Source organism: Nothobranchius furzeri, chromosome 1 (assembly GCF_043380555.1).
Source record: "Nothobranchius furzeri strain GRZ-AD chromosome 1, NfurGRZ-RIMD1, whole genome shotgun sequence".
Lineage (NCBI taxonomy): Eukaryota > Metazoa > Chordata > Actinopteri > Cyprinodontiformes > Nothobranchiidae > Nothobranchius > Nothobranchius furzeri.
The window spans coordinates 30,150,544-30,165,142 of NC_091741.1; the positions used below are offsets into that span (position 1 = coordinate 30,150,544).

Genomic DNA, 14,599 nt, shown 5'->3' on the forward strand with positions numbered 1-14,599 from the left:
GTCCCACCATATATGGAACTTCCTGTTGGAAGGTAGCTACAGATCACAATCGCTTTCTTCATCTGCTCAGTGAAACCCCTCTTCTCCAGAAATGATCTCTCCTTTTTTTAAATAAAGTTTTGAATGACTCTGAAGGCGGTCTGTGGAGTAAATGATGTCAGATGAACCCGAGTCTTCCAGCTTTTATGGCTCCGCCTCCTCCTGCTCCTCCATCTTTACACGAAAGCACATGTTGTTTTTCATGTTCTAAATACTTTGTTTATTTGGTTGTTATTTATGCATGTGGTAACATTGTTTACATTACAATGAAAACAACTGAAAGCTGTTCGCTGACCCTTGACCCCACCTATTAGGATACATACTTTATTTTTTGATTGCGTCTCTAAGGTTTTGCATTGGCCCTATTCTATGTGGGTTTTCAGCAGCTTCCCTAAGACAAAACAACTGTGGAATCATTCCCATCGAGTGTTTGGATTTTCTGTCAGTACTCCTGTGTTTCCCGTGTGTGTGTGTGTGTGTCGCAGCAGGCCTGACGGAGGCCAGTGCCTTCTATCCACGCACAAACATGGAGTGGATAAACCCTCGTTTGTCTGTCTTTAATGGTAGCATTTCATTTGAAACACTTTTCTTTCATTGCAAGACTTCTTAAAAGAAGAAACCTCAAAACACATTTTGGAGATAATGTTGTTTATTGGAACTGAGGCCTTGCTGACGCGACTGACTGGGTGGTTTTTCATGTAGCAAAGGCTAATTAAAATGTTTCAACAATGATCGCTAAGCTTTATCTTTAAAATGGTTTATTTTGTATACAAAGTTTTGATTTTTACATGTTTTTATGTTGTTTAGATTTTTTCACTAACTGGTGGGCAGACCTTCTCATGATCACCTACGGTGTTATTTTGTGCAGGGCCAAAGGTGTGCTGCGTTGGAAGCTGTAGAAACAGTAATGCTGATATTTTATCATCGTGACACAAACTGTAACACAACACCTGTACTGTTAACAGCTCCTGAGTACTAAATGACTGCGCCCTGTAATCTTTTTTAATGTTATTTATGGAAACAGAAAGGTCTGATTGTTAGCTAAACCTGTACAGCTAAGAGATTAGCCGTCTGCTACATGCTAGCTATAACAAAATCTGTAAAAAATATGTTTTCTCATTTATGTAAACAGATGGAAGTCAAAGGGAAAATAAAATTGATCAAGGATTTCTTTTAACAAACTCGCTTCATTTTTGAGTTTCACCCACTTTGTTTCACTTGTTTGGGGTCACATCAGGTCGCGTGACCGGTAAACGACAGTTTTACTGTATACAGCAGAGAGTGTGAGTATTTGACACATCAGTAAGGGTTTTTCTACACTCTAAGAAATAACATGTTCCATTTTCCAGTAAAAGTAAAGCATCCAGCCCACCTCTCCAAATGTGTAAAATGTGCATGACAGCCGCTGGGCGCACCGCGCGCACCATCAGCTACGTCAGCCCAGACGAGAGCAGAGCACTCTGCTTCTACTCCGAGTCCCTCCCGAATGTCCGAGCTCCTCACCCTATCTCTAAGGCTGAGCCCGGCCACCCTACGGAGGAAACTCATTTCGGCCGCTTGTATCTGCGATCTTGTTCTTTCGGTCATTACCCAAAGATCATGACCATAGGTGAGGATTGGGATGTAGATCGACCGGTAAATCAAGAGCCTGGCTTTCTGGCTCAGCTCCCTCTTCACCACGACAGATTGGCTCAGCGTCCGCATCACTGCAGACGCCGAACCAATCCTCCTGTCGATCTCCCGATCCCTCCTACCCTCACTCGTGAACAAGACCCCGAGACACTTAAACCTCCACTTGAGGTAGGACCTCTCCCCCGACCCGGAGTAGGCAAGCCACCCTTTCCCGGTCGAGAACCATGGTCTCAAATTTGGAGGTGCTGATCCTCATCCCAGCCTCTGCACACTCGGCCGCGAACCTACCCAGCAAGAGCTGAAGGTCAGAGCTGGATGAAGCTAGGAGGACCACATCATCCACAAAAGGCAGACGAGATTCTCCTGCCACCAAACTCGACACACTCCACACCACGGCTGCACCTAGAAATTCTGTCCATAAAGGTAATGAACAGAACCGGTGACAAAGGGCAGCCCTGGCGGAGTCCAACCCTCACTGGGAACAGGTCCGACTTACTACCGGCTATGCGGACCAAACTCACGCTCCTCTGGTAAAGGGACTGAATGGCCCTTAACAGAAAGCCACCCACCCCATACTCCTGGAGCGTCCCCCACAGGGTGCCCCTGGGGACACGGTCATAAGCCTTCTCCAAATCCACAAAGCACATGTGGAATGGTTGGGCAAACTCCCATGCCCCCACCATCACCCTTGCAAGGGTATAGAGCTGGTCCACAGTTCCACGCCCAGGACGAAAACCACATTGCTCCTCCTCTATCTGAGATTCAACTATCGATCGGACCCTCCTCTCCAGTACCTTGGCGTAGACCTTTCCAGGGACGCTGAGGAGTGTGATCCCCCTATAGTTGGAACACACCCTCAGGTCACCCTTCTTAAAGATGGGGACCACCACCCCGGTCTGCCACTCCCTAGGAACTGCCCCCGATGACCACGCAATGTTGTAGAGACGTGTCAACCACGACAGCCCTACAAAATCCGTAGCCTTAAGGTACCCAGGATGAATCTCATCCACCCCCAGGGCTCCGCCGCTGTTTAGTTGTTTGACAACCTCAGCAACTTCTGCCCCCGAGATTGGACAGTCCATCCCCAGGCCTCCCAGCTCTGGTTCCTCCTCGGAATGCACGTAGGTGGGATTGAGGAGCTCCTCAAAGTATTCCTTCCACCATCCGACTATAGCCCCAGTTGACGTCAGCAACTCCCCCTCCCCACTGTAAACAGTGTGAGCGAGTTGCTGCCTTCCTCTCCTGAGGCGCTGGACAGTTTGCCAGAACCTCTTTGGAGTCGATTGATAGTCTTTCCCCATGGCCTCACCAAACTCCTCCCACGCCCAAGATGTTGCCTCGGCAACTGCCACTGCTGCACCCCGCTTGGCTATCCTGTACCTGTCTGCTGCCTCCGGAGACCCACAGACCAGCCACGCCCTGTAGGCCTCCTTCTTCAGCCTGACGGCTCCCCGAACTTCTGGTGTCCACCAGCGGGTACGGGTGTTGCCACCACGACTGGCACCGGCCACCTTGCGACCACAGCTAGCAACAGCCGCCTCAAAAATCGCAGAGTGGAACAAGGCCCACTCGGAGTCAATGTCCCCCACTGCTCTCGGGACGCGGTCAAAGCTCTGCCGGAGGTGGGAGTTAAAGACCGTCTTGACAGGTTCTTCTGCCAGGCATTCCCAGCAGACCCTCGCTATGTGTGTGGATCTGCCAGGTCTACGCCGCATCTTCCCCTGCCATCTGATCCAACTCACCACCAGGTGGTGATCAGTTGACAGCTCCGCCCCTCTCTTCACTCAGGTGTCCAAAACATACGGCCGTAGGTCAGATGATAAGACTACAAAGTCTATCATCGACCTGCGACCTAGGCTGCCCTGATACCAAGTGTACCGATGGGCATCCTTATGTTCGAACATGGTGTTCGTTATGGCCAAACTGCGGCTTGCACAGATGTCCAATAACAAAACACCGCTCGAGTTCAGATCAGGCAGGCCGTTCCTCCCAATCACACCCCTCCAGGTCACGCTGTCATTGCCCACGTGAGCATTGAAGTCCCCCAGCAGGGCAATGGAGTCCCCTGATGGAGCACTATCTAGCACTCGTCCCAGGGACTCCAAAAAGGGTGGGTACTCTGAACTGATATTTGGCCCATAAGCACAAACAACAGTCAGGACCCGTTCCCCGACCCGAAGGCGCAGGGAAGCTACCCTCTCGTCCCCCGGGGTAAACCCCAACACACAGGCAGAGAGTCTTGGGGCTAACAAAAAGCCTGCCCCAGCCCTCTGCCTCTCACCTGGAGCAACTCCAGCAAAGGAGAGTGTCCAACCCCTCTCAAGGACTTGGGTTCCAGAGCCAATGCTATGTGTTGTAATGGCATGAAGGTTCTCTGATTTGTGCCAAAGGTCACATTTGCCCAGCTGGGTCAAGCTGGGTCAAAGAGTACTTTGAATCCACAGATTAAACCCAAGGAGCCACGATGTCTAGCCAAGATCATAACATCATCTGCTGTTCCATCCCAGAAGAAGGACACTTCAAGCCACGATGATAATAATTAAATAATTAATAATTCATTGATTTTATTACTGTTTGAATAATCATTACAACATGATCACTTGGTTCAGCTATAAAGGTATCTTAATTACATGAAATGAATTATTATGCTTTGGGTATTATAATGACAATTATATAATGATTATAAAGATGTGTTCATCAAAGAAGACCTTCACCCGGTCAGCTAACAGAGTTCAGATAAACAATAACTGCATCAAATGTTTTTTGATGCATGACCAAGCTTTCTTCCGGAGAGAGGGGGAGTGTTCTGAGAGAGTCTGGTAAAAACTAACCATCACAGATTTCACGTCCAGTTCTTCAACCAACACCACGAGGAAAGGAGAACGGCCGTCTCCTGACCTCCGCCAAGCTGTTCTGTCACGCAGACAAGAATGGCTAAAGAACAAACGAAACTAACGAAGACTCTCCCAGAGTCATTTGATTTCTGAAGTTAATTTAAATACGAGAACGTTCATCTGCCAAACGCTTCATACACCGAGTGACCCAAGAAGACATCTCAGGACCGATCTGGCCGTGCTAGAGGTTTTTCTACCAACCTCGTGCCTGGAGGAAACCCATCTCCACCTGGACACTTCGGATCCAAACGGGGGCCATCTGATTGGGTGAGGTAGACCTCGATAGAATGCGTTTGATGCTGTTTTCTCTCAAAATAACTCAGTTATCCGCAAAACATCATTTTCACCAGAACGCTTCCATTCCCTCTGAAAGAAACCTTCTGAGAACTTCATTCACACATTCCAAAACTCACCATCCTCATTTTAGCTCCATTCAGTCACAGGTTTGCTTTTAAAACAAGTTTAATATCAAAGCTGTTAAGGATTGTCATTAAAATTGCCATCCATGAATTGTCATTTTTATACTTGTCGCTTCAAATCTTTCAGTTTAAAATTGTTAGTAAATAAATTTCTTCATTTTTAAACTTGCCTCATTATTGAAACGAAACACAGAAAAGGGTTGCATTTCCAGTTTATCGAATGAAAAGATTGGGTTTATTACTGAATCTTCTGTTTAATAAATAAACTTTGGTTATTAATTTAAGTATCTTAGATTAATTTTCACACCATTACAGTGTTGAGGGGAGTCTGACTATATCCAGCCGGTACCGCTCAACCTCTGCCACAAGCTCCTGCTCCTTCCCCACCAGCGAGGTGACTTTCCATGTCCTAAAAAAACAGTTTCCTTGTCCGCGGATCGGACCGCCAAGGCTCCCGCCTTGGTTTGCCACCTGATCCACACTGCACCGGACCCTTCATGTTCCTCCTGCAAGTGGTGGGTCCACAGTTGGATGAGCCCACGTATCCGGTTCGGGCTGGGCCCGGCCGGGCCCCATGGACGAAGGCCCGGCCACCAGATGCTCGCTCACGGGCCCAAACCCCAGGCCTGGCTCCAGGGTGGGACCCCGGTAACCCTCCGGGTACCCGACTCTGACTCTTTGAATTGACATCCATGAAAGATCCTCTGAACCGTTCTTTGTCTCACCCTTCACCTAAGACCAATTTGTCATGGGAGACCCTACCAGGGGCACAAAGTGTCCCTGACAACATAGGTCCTAGGATCATTAGGGCACTCAAACTCCTCCACCACGATGAGGTGACGGTTCACGGAGGAGTGCTCAATTATTATGGAAATTAAACTAACAAGATGAATAACATGAAATTATTTTAGGCACAGACAGACTAACCTCTGGGTAAATTTTATACAAAGTGTTTTGTTAATTATCTCCTGTTGAAATATAACTGACATACAGAAAAAACGGGTATTGGTTGCTGGTCAAAGCAGCTCATGGCTGTTATGGGGTGGACCCGAGTGCAAGTGATTGGGCCCAGGCCCGGTAGGCCCACTCGTAAAGGGTTGGCCACTAAAGTCGGTTAGGACAACGGACTGCAGTCAGGTCCAGACCCCGATGAGGATGACGAGCATGCAGATGAGCTTCCCTGAGATGGTTTCTGACAGTTTGTGCGGAAATTCTCTGGTTATGCAAACCGATTGTTGCTGCAGCTGTCCAGCTGGTTGGTCTGAGGCGATCATGGAGGTGAACATGCTGGATGTGAAAGTCCTGGGCTGGTGTGGTCACATGTGATCTGATGTTGGGAGGCTGGTTGGATGTACTGGTTGGATGTACAAATTCTCTGAAACACCTTTGGAGACAGCTTATGGTAGAGAATGAACATTCATTTCACAGGCAACAGCTCTGGTAGGCATTTCTGCAGTCAGCATGCCAATTGCTCACTCCCTCAAAGGTTGCGACATCTGTGGCATTGTGCTGTTTGATCATACTGCACATTTCAGGGTGTCCTTTTATTGTGGGCAGTCGCACATTCATGCTGTCTAATCAGCCCCTTGATATGCCACACCTGTGAGGTGAGATGGATTATCTTGGTAAAGGAAAAGTGCTCTCTAACACACGTAGACAGATTTCAGAACAATATTTGACAGTCATGGGTGTTTTATGCATGTAGGAAAAGTTTTAGATGTCTGAGTTCAGCTCATGAAAAATGGGAGCAAAAACAAGTGTTGCGTTTATATTTTTGTTCCGTGCAGCTGAAAAAAAAGAAAAACCAAACAGATGCAGAAGGATGTGATTTCATTAGGCTTTTAATTTATGTACAAGAGACAACAAAGTAAAACCAGAAGAGTAACGTAAATGTCACAGAGGACGGCGGGTGGGTACCTCCTCCTACATGGTGATCAGAACCTTTACAGCCACAGCGGCGAGTGATTTAGGTTTTATTTACAACAAAGAAGGCTTCCATAATGATGTGCTGACGAGAGCTCATGAAGACGGGTGGAGATAGTAAGCTTCTGCTGGACTGGTCTTTATACATCTGAAGAATCAGAAAGAAAACTCCAAAATTATGAAAGAAAAGTATTATTTACACAGATGGTTTGGAACGAGTGGTCCCCGTTAAGACGGCTAACAGATGCTAACGGGACATCTGCAGGACACTGAGACAGGAGGACAGCAGGAAAACTGGACGTTTATAGATGATCGGAAGCTTGAAGCTGGGATAAACGGAAATGTGTGCAATTACATGATGAAGCTTTAAATTGGACCCACTGCATCAGAACCACGTAAAACTCGGCCCGTCACTGGACTATTTGTGGCATTTCGCTCCAGGCTTTGGCCTTCTTCTTGGCCAGTGCCATCCAGGGTGGCTCGTCATGAGGTAGAGCTGGGGAAGGAGGTCTGCGCTGAGGGAACGCTGCCTGTAGGGGGAGCTCTGGAGCTCTGAGAACGGGCCTCTCTGGGAAGGTTCTGGACGAAAAGGGAGGTGAAGTGACAACAGGTGTGTCAGTTGTCGTGGCAGTTTTGGAGATCTGTGATGGGGTCGTGCAAGGAGGAGACTTCAGAGAGATGTGGAGGGGAGTCGCTGGGGCTGGGGGCATCTGGGGGGAGTTGGTTTGTGGGGGAGGCTTGGATGTGGGTGGGGGGGCCTGAGGTTTGGGGGTGACGAGGAGCAGCTGGGACTTTAAAGGCTGAGGAGGCACTGGAGTTGGAGGAGAAAACACCTTCCTGGTCTCCTTTTCTACAAACGCTGAAGGTGTACTGGTCACTGAAGGACCCCCTGGAGAGAGAAACACACACACACACACACACACACACACACACACACACACACACACACACACACACACACACACACACACACACACACACACACACACACACACACACACACACACACACACACACACACACAGTGAGTAGTGTGTGCAGAGAGATGATCCAGAAATAGTTTATTCTGAGTAAACAAACCCAGAGTTAAGGGTTCTTTAACCTTTAAGACCTGCGGCTCACCTCTCCTCCTCCATCGCTCGCATCCCTGCGCTGCTCATCTTATCGCTAAACAAGTTCTAACCGATCCATCCTGCTGAACCTGTGCGAGTTGGTTACTCTACACGGTTTACTTTATAAACACGAAGCAGATATTTTGAGGGCACTGAAAGTTTGTATTAAAGACCAGGTTCATTTGTTTATAACAAATCGGGAGTGGTCGCTAGCACAAATTATCGCCTCGTGAGTTGATCTCTGTGGGGAAAATGCTCTGGCGCTTCTGTTTCAGCAACTAGAAGAAGCCAGGGGACAGGTGAGCAGATGATGGCAGGATTTGGAGTCTTACTTCCTGATATTTGGATATCTTTCCTCTGATTGGCTAACAGCAACACAACTCTACCACTGACTGCATTGCAATGGTGGTGTTTTATCTCCATAAATAACAAAAGCCTGGAGGAGTTCTGCTGTGTGGTGGAGATGATAATGCTAATGGGTAGCTTCTGCTAGCCGAGTCGCGCTCCGCTCTGTCTGGAGTGTGTGTGTGTGTGTGTGTGTGTGTGTACCTTTTGCTTTGTTGCTGTGCTCTCTGCTGACACTGACTGGTAACGAAGACTTTCGCTCCTGTTCCTCCTGAAGACAAACAGCAGCATTAATGCCAATAGTTAAATGACATTATCTTCTCTACGTTTAGCCCTTCACAGGGAAAGTGGATCACTGGTGATGATAAATAAATAAATCAATCAAAAACCAATTTACCTTCTTGACTGTGATCTCATCCAGCGAGTTCTCCTTATAGACCTTCTGCTTCTGATTGGCCATGGAGATCCAGCTGGGAGGATCTGACCCACCGGGACCACCTCGACCTGCAGCTGGTTCTGAATCCAGAACACACAGCAGACAACAGGACTCAGATGTTTCTCTGACACCTGAGCAGGTAAAACAGCTAGGAGACGGGAGAGTTCGGTGTGAGACCTGAGATCCGTCTGAGTTTCCCTCCGGCGTCGCCGTGGACCTCTGGTTTCTTAGGGACCGCAGGTTTGTTGTTGGGTGGAGGACACAGGGGGGTCTGAGCTGAGTCCACTTTAACACCGACTGGCTGAACTTGGGCCTCACCTGGAGCCTGAATGAGAAGTAAACCAACCAAAGATTAGATCGACTCCTGTCACGTTTTGGCCACTTGGGGGCAGCAGATGTACAGTTTACATCAGCGTGGGGGTGAGGGACATTCTCCATCAGTTTTTCACCATTTTGGTGTTTTCACCTCTAAGGTTTCCTCCTCGGAGCTGAAGCGGCGCAGAGCTGATGTCTTCCTGAGCCGAACTCCAAAAGGATTCTCCGGGTTTCCCTCGACCACCACGGAGCTCTCTGGGGAAGGGGTGAGGCGTTAAACGGATGAAAACACACGGGAAGCACCGACGTGAGAGACTCCGGATCGCTCCTCACCTGGTGTTGTCACAGCAGCTGTGGTCTGAGGAGAACCGGCCGAGGGGGTTTCTGCTGTAGAGTCTTCGTCGCCTCCTTTGGGTTCTGGCAGTGGAGGAGGCGGGGACACGTGTCCGGTTGAAGAGGAGGTCAAACTCTGTGACCTCAGCCACGCGGGGGCAACGGTGAAGCGGACCTTACTCTGATCTGCTGGCTGGGGAACCACTTCCTGCACTGATGCTGGACATAAATCATCACCTCCCCAGACGGACCGCCCTTGGTCTTCTTCTGGAGGTGATGACCTTGTGGACTCCCCGTCAGGAGGTGGACGAGGAGACTCACAGACACTTTCACTGGGATCTGCAGCAACTGGACTCAGATGGAATGGGTGAGTGGACTTCTCGGAGCTGGGAGAGGCCAGGTTAATGTGTACGGTGGTGGTCTTACTGGAAGAACTGACTGGACCTTTTTCTGATGGAGAGTCGGGATGTGACTCGGGAGGAGAGAGAGAAGACAGAGAAGGAGGTCTGGATGAAACCATGGTTTGTTCTGCAGCCTCCTCTGGATCTTGTACTGGTTTCATAGTGAAGGAGGAGATGATTTCCTCGTGTTCCTGCTCCAGGTCTTCTCTAGCCTCATCAGGATGAGTCACCTCCTCTTCCTCAGACTTCGGTTCTGTTAATTCAGCCTCCTCTTCTTCATCCTCCCTTTCATCTTCAGAGTTCTGGTTCAGATCTTTCTGCCCCTCCCTCCCAATATCGACCTCCTGATCACTCATTTCTGGAACAATCTCACCGTTGGTGGATGCCGAATCATCTCCTCCCTCACCTCCTTCTGCCTCCTGAACAGATGAGATGTGTGGATCTTCCTCATCCTGGGAATCAGAAATCATCTCTCCCATTTCCTCTACAACACCTCTCTCTTCTTCCTCATTCTCCTCAACGTCTCTCCCTTCATTCTCTTCCTCCTCCACCTCCTCCTCATCACTACACTCTGCCTGGTTTACATCCAACATCTCCTCCTCCAGCTCGGGTTTCTCCTCCATCACCTCTGCTGCTCCTCCCTCCTCTTCCTCCGACTGGGCCTCTGAATGGTTTTGAAGAGCATGGTTTTCTTCTTCAGACTCGTCCTCCTCTCCCTAGAAGATGAGTAGAAGTAGAAAAAGGTTTTAGGTGGAGAATCAGACTTTCCTGTTTTGTAACAAGTTTTTTTTATTTGAACCGGCTCTGCGTCTAAACCTGGAGAGTTTGGTACCGACATCTTCTGTGAGGAGATCTTTTCTGCTTCTTATATCAAACGAGACAACATCTTCTCTTTACAACTAGAGATAAACGTACGTTAAACTGCTGACAGAGGTTAAACACGGCCGACAGCAGAGCTTAAGGCTACATTAACGAGGGTTTGTATCAGAGAGAGAGAAGATCGGTCGGTCTTCTCTGAGCTTCAGAGTCTAGACGCCCTGGTCAGCTGACCAGAGTTCATCCAAGAACATTAAAATAAATCCTTAAACACACACACACACACACACACACACACACACACACACACACACACACACACACACACACACACACACACACACACACACACACACACACACACACACACACACACAATGATTTAAACAGTTCTTACATCATGCCTAGTGAGCTGCTCCACAGCTTCATCCTCCTCTCTACTTTCAGCCTTCTCTCCCATCTCCACATCTTCCTCCTCTAGGGAGTAAGTGTTGGGAAGCTCCTCCTCTTCCTCGTGGGTCTGATCAGACAGGACTGACGAGAACGAAGCATCCTGACAGCCAACAGGTTCCTCTACCTCTTCTTCCTCTTCCATCATCTCCACACTTTGATCTGTCTCTACCTCCTTGTTCTGCTCTTCTTTCGTCTCCTCCTTCGTCTCCATGACGACACCTTCAGTCTCCTCATCAGCCACGTGGGAAGAGAGAGGAGTCTTCAGGGAGCTCAGCACCTCTTCTAAGAAGGAGCTCGCCACCTCATCGCTCCTCTGGACCACATCTTCTCCCTCTGATACGGAATCACGGTCTTCTGCTCCACAGGAGACGCCTGCGGGGCTGGACTCGCTCAGACCAGCAGGGGGCTCTGGCGAAACCCTAAAACCCCATTTAAATTCTTTAGATCATGTAACAAAAAAGGAGGGCAAGAAGAAGAACAGAGACAAGGAAGAAAAAACCTTGAACTGTCTGCAGAGGAGATCAGGGGCTGGTCATCAGAGACCTCGTCCTCTGAGACCATCGGCTCAAGCACACAGGAAGTGTCCAGAGCGTGAGAAGCTTCCTGTGCTGCTTCCTCCTCTTCCTCCTCCTCCTCCTCTTCCTCCCTCTCTACTTTTGGTTCAAGCTGATCACCACTTTCACCTGAATCAGAAACTGGAGTCAAAAATCCACGCAGCTGCAGGTTAATGGAGGATGAAGTTTTATAATCAAATGTAATAAAATACATTTATTACTATAATTTCCTTGTTAAAATATATTATTTTCATGTAATTAAACAGGGAACCATAAAAAACTCCACTTTTTCAGTTTTCACTGAATTAGACTCTTTTGGCTTCATCCAGCCGAAGGTTTTTGGGGAATTATTATGAATTATTGGGAGTTAACGAGAAGAGAAATGAAATAAAACAAAACAAGTTTTAGATTAGAACCATAGGAGAAACCAAACAAAGTTTTAAAGTCCTACAGTTTTTTATATAAATAAAAAAAACATAATTGCAAATAATTATCTTATGTTTTACATTTTAAACCAATAAGGTTAGATTAAATGCAATCTCTACGCTTTAACAGGAAAACAGATTGTGGTGCAAAAATCCATTTATTTCAGTAATTTCAATTAGACTGAGAGACCATCTAAAGGCTCAGGAACCCTTAGCACAGGGCCGTGTCCAGGCCTTAAATGGGGTGGCACCTATGGTCATGCTTTTTTTTTTTTGTGGAGGGGGTGAGAGGAGAGGTCGTCATCCCTCACAAAACCAACCGGCGTGGACTGGGACGCTAATTAATATTTATGTGAATATGAAAAAAACAAAGTAATAGAGGAACATTCTGTCGGCCTGGGGCTGGAAACGGATGTTAAAGGTTAATGCTGCCACCTGCTGTTTGGGGGTTGTGGACAATGTGAAGTCAGTTTAAGTGGAACTCAGTGCAGCGGCACCTGGGGGGGCACAGGCTGCCCCATCCCTCTCCCTAGACACGCTTCTGCATTTGTAGGTGTTCTAGATTCATTAGCTGACTAGTGTGGCACTTTAATCTAGAACATTGAACCTTTTCATATTATTCTAATAGTGTGAGATTTTGAATGTGGAGTTTTCATCAGCTATAAACCATAATCATCACAATTATAGCTAATAAAGGCTGAAATATCTGGCTTTGCGTGTGTTGATTCTAGGTCATATATTAGTTTCACCTTTAATTACTAAAATAAGGGAACTTTTGCACTACGTTAAATATTATTTTTTCAGTTTGTAAAGAGAACGCTTGACTTGTTGGTTTGGACATGGAGAAAGATCCATCCATCCATTTTTGGTTGCTTATCCAGGGCCGGGTCTCGGGGGCAGCAGCCTAAGCAAGGAGGCCCAGACTTCCCTCTCCCCAGCCTCTTAGACCAGCTCCTCCGGGGGAATCCCGAGGCATTCCCTGGCCGGGTGAGACAGTCTCTCCAGCGTGTCCAGGGTCTTCCCTTAGGCCTCCTCCTGGTTGGATGTGCCCAGGAAACCTCACCATGGAGGCATCTAGGAGGCATCCTATCTAGATGCCCGAGCCACCTCAACTGGCTCCTCTCGATGTGGAGGAGCAGCGGGTCTACTCCGAGCCCCTCCCAAATGACTGAGATTCTCACTCATGCGAAATGAAAGTAAACTAGCTGAATATAGACATTTGGGAACTTCTATAAATGAAGTTAAAAAAAAAGAAACCTAAATTCAACGCAGCAGCAGCAGAACAGCGTCTGACCTTCTGACGTCTCTTTCACTTGTTGCTCCATAGTTCCTGCTCCTGGCACGAAGATGGTTATCACCTCCTCTGGTCTGCAATCTTCTTCTGCGTTCAACTCGAGCTTCTGCACAGAAACGAGCCTTTAGCTTTGACACCAGCAGAACCAGCTGCCGGCGCGGGGTCTGGTCACGTTAACCCGGATAAAGACACAACCCTGCAGGACATTCAGACCCAACTCCTGTTTGCAAAATGAGGGATTGATTCACTCGGTCATTCAAGAACACGAGAACATCATGTTGATGATCCCCACACTACTAAGTGTGTCTATGGGATGTTTTCCAGATGTTTCTGTGGGGCTTTGGGTACGATATTAACCACAAAGATTTCTTTATTTGAATCCATCACCTTTGTAGAGTTGATGCTTGTGACGGAAAACTAATTTCGTGTGTGTGTGTGTGTGTGTGTCCCTACACTGGCAGGTTTCCTTTTGTTGTAGGCTTTGTGCCTGAGGCCCAGCTTGTGTTTGGCAGCAGAGTTGTCCAGGCAGCCAAAGGGACTCGCCGGCTGACTGAAGTCTCCAGGTACCACCAGGGGGCTCACGGCTCTGCTGGAGGTTGCACCGGACCGCTGTGATGTCACAGAAACAGAAGGTTTCACTCAGAAGACTTCCCAGATTACGTATTAACAGAGTTGGGAGAGTTTGAGAGTAAACAGTGAAACTCAAACCCAACCGTCTCTGGGGAAGCCCCACTGATAAAAACAAGAGAAGGGTCACGCCTGCACATCTTAGACTTGAACCAGTGATCTCCATCCTTGTGTTTGCAGGTTTCAACCATTTGTTGTAAATGAGCAGGAAGAGCCAGGTTTTACAGGAGTTATGAATGCAGGAGATGAAGAAAACAGACAAAACTAATCATCTGGGGTGAAGCGGAGCTGTCCAGCTGCACAAATACAAGCTGTCCTTGCATCTGCAGGAGCAACGTCTATGTGGTCTTCAGCCAACAAGCCGCCTCCCACTAACATCTATTCTGTTTCAGTCGCACGCTCCCAATCCTGGAGCAGCATCAGAGTCTGACTCACCGTGGGCTGAGAGGCTTAGAACAAAGAGTCGAGCCAGATGTAGGAAAATTAAAGTTGATTTTGGTTCAGACTGGAGAAAATCTGATGAGAATAAACATGATTCTAAACAATACATCAATTCTAAAAATGTGATTGTTTTAAATCTA

The 14,599-nt window shown here is 47.8% G+C and overlaps 1 protein-coding gene across 7 annotated transcripts in view; it reads right to left on the reverse strand.

Annotated features, from left to right (window-relative positions):
- Positions 1 to 6,807: 6,807 nt before the first annotated feature.
- The window catches only part of zgc:66433 (CRACD-like protein), a 64,966-nt gene continuing 57,174 nt past the window's right edge, over positions 6,808 to 14,599 (reverse strand). For 6 of the 7 annotated variants that reach the window (XM_070551686.1, XM_070551664.1, XM_070551757.1 and 3 more), the window contains 10 exons: positions 13,845 to 14,000; positions 13,392 to 13,497; positions 11,618 to 11,813; positions 11,063 to 11,537; positions 9,449 to 10,565; positions 9,267 to 9,370; positions 8,978 to 9,125; positions 8,762 to 8,880; positions 8,569 to 8,635; positions 6,808 to 7,796 (listed from right to left, as the gene is read on the reverse strand). In XM_070551686.1, coding sequence (XP_070407787.1) covers positions 7,318 to 7,796; positions 8,569 to 8,635; positions 8,762 to 8,880; positions 8,978 to 9,125; positions 9,267 to 9,370; positions 9,449 to 10,565; positions 11,063 to 11,537; positions 11,618 to 11,813; positions 13,392 to 13,497; positions 13,845 to 14,000 — 2,967 coding nt within the window. In that variant the 3' untranslated portion in view covers positions 6,808 to 7,317. The remainder of the gene's footprint in view (positions 7,797 to 8,568; positions 8,636 to 8,761; positions 8,881 to 8,977; positions 9,126 to 9,266; positions 9,371 to 9,448; positions 10,566 to 11,062; positions 11,538 to 11,617; positions 11,814 to 13,391; positions 13,498 to 13,844; positions 14,001 to 14,599) is intronic. The other variant, XM_070551705.1, reaches the window with a different exon arrangement.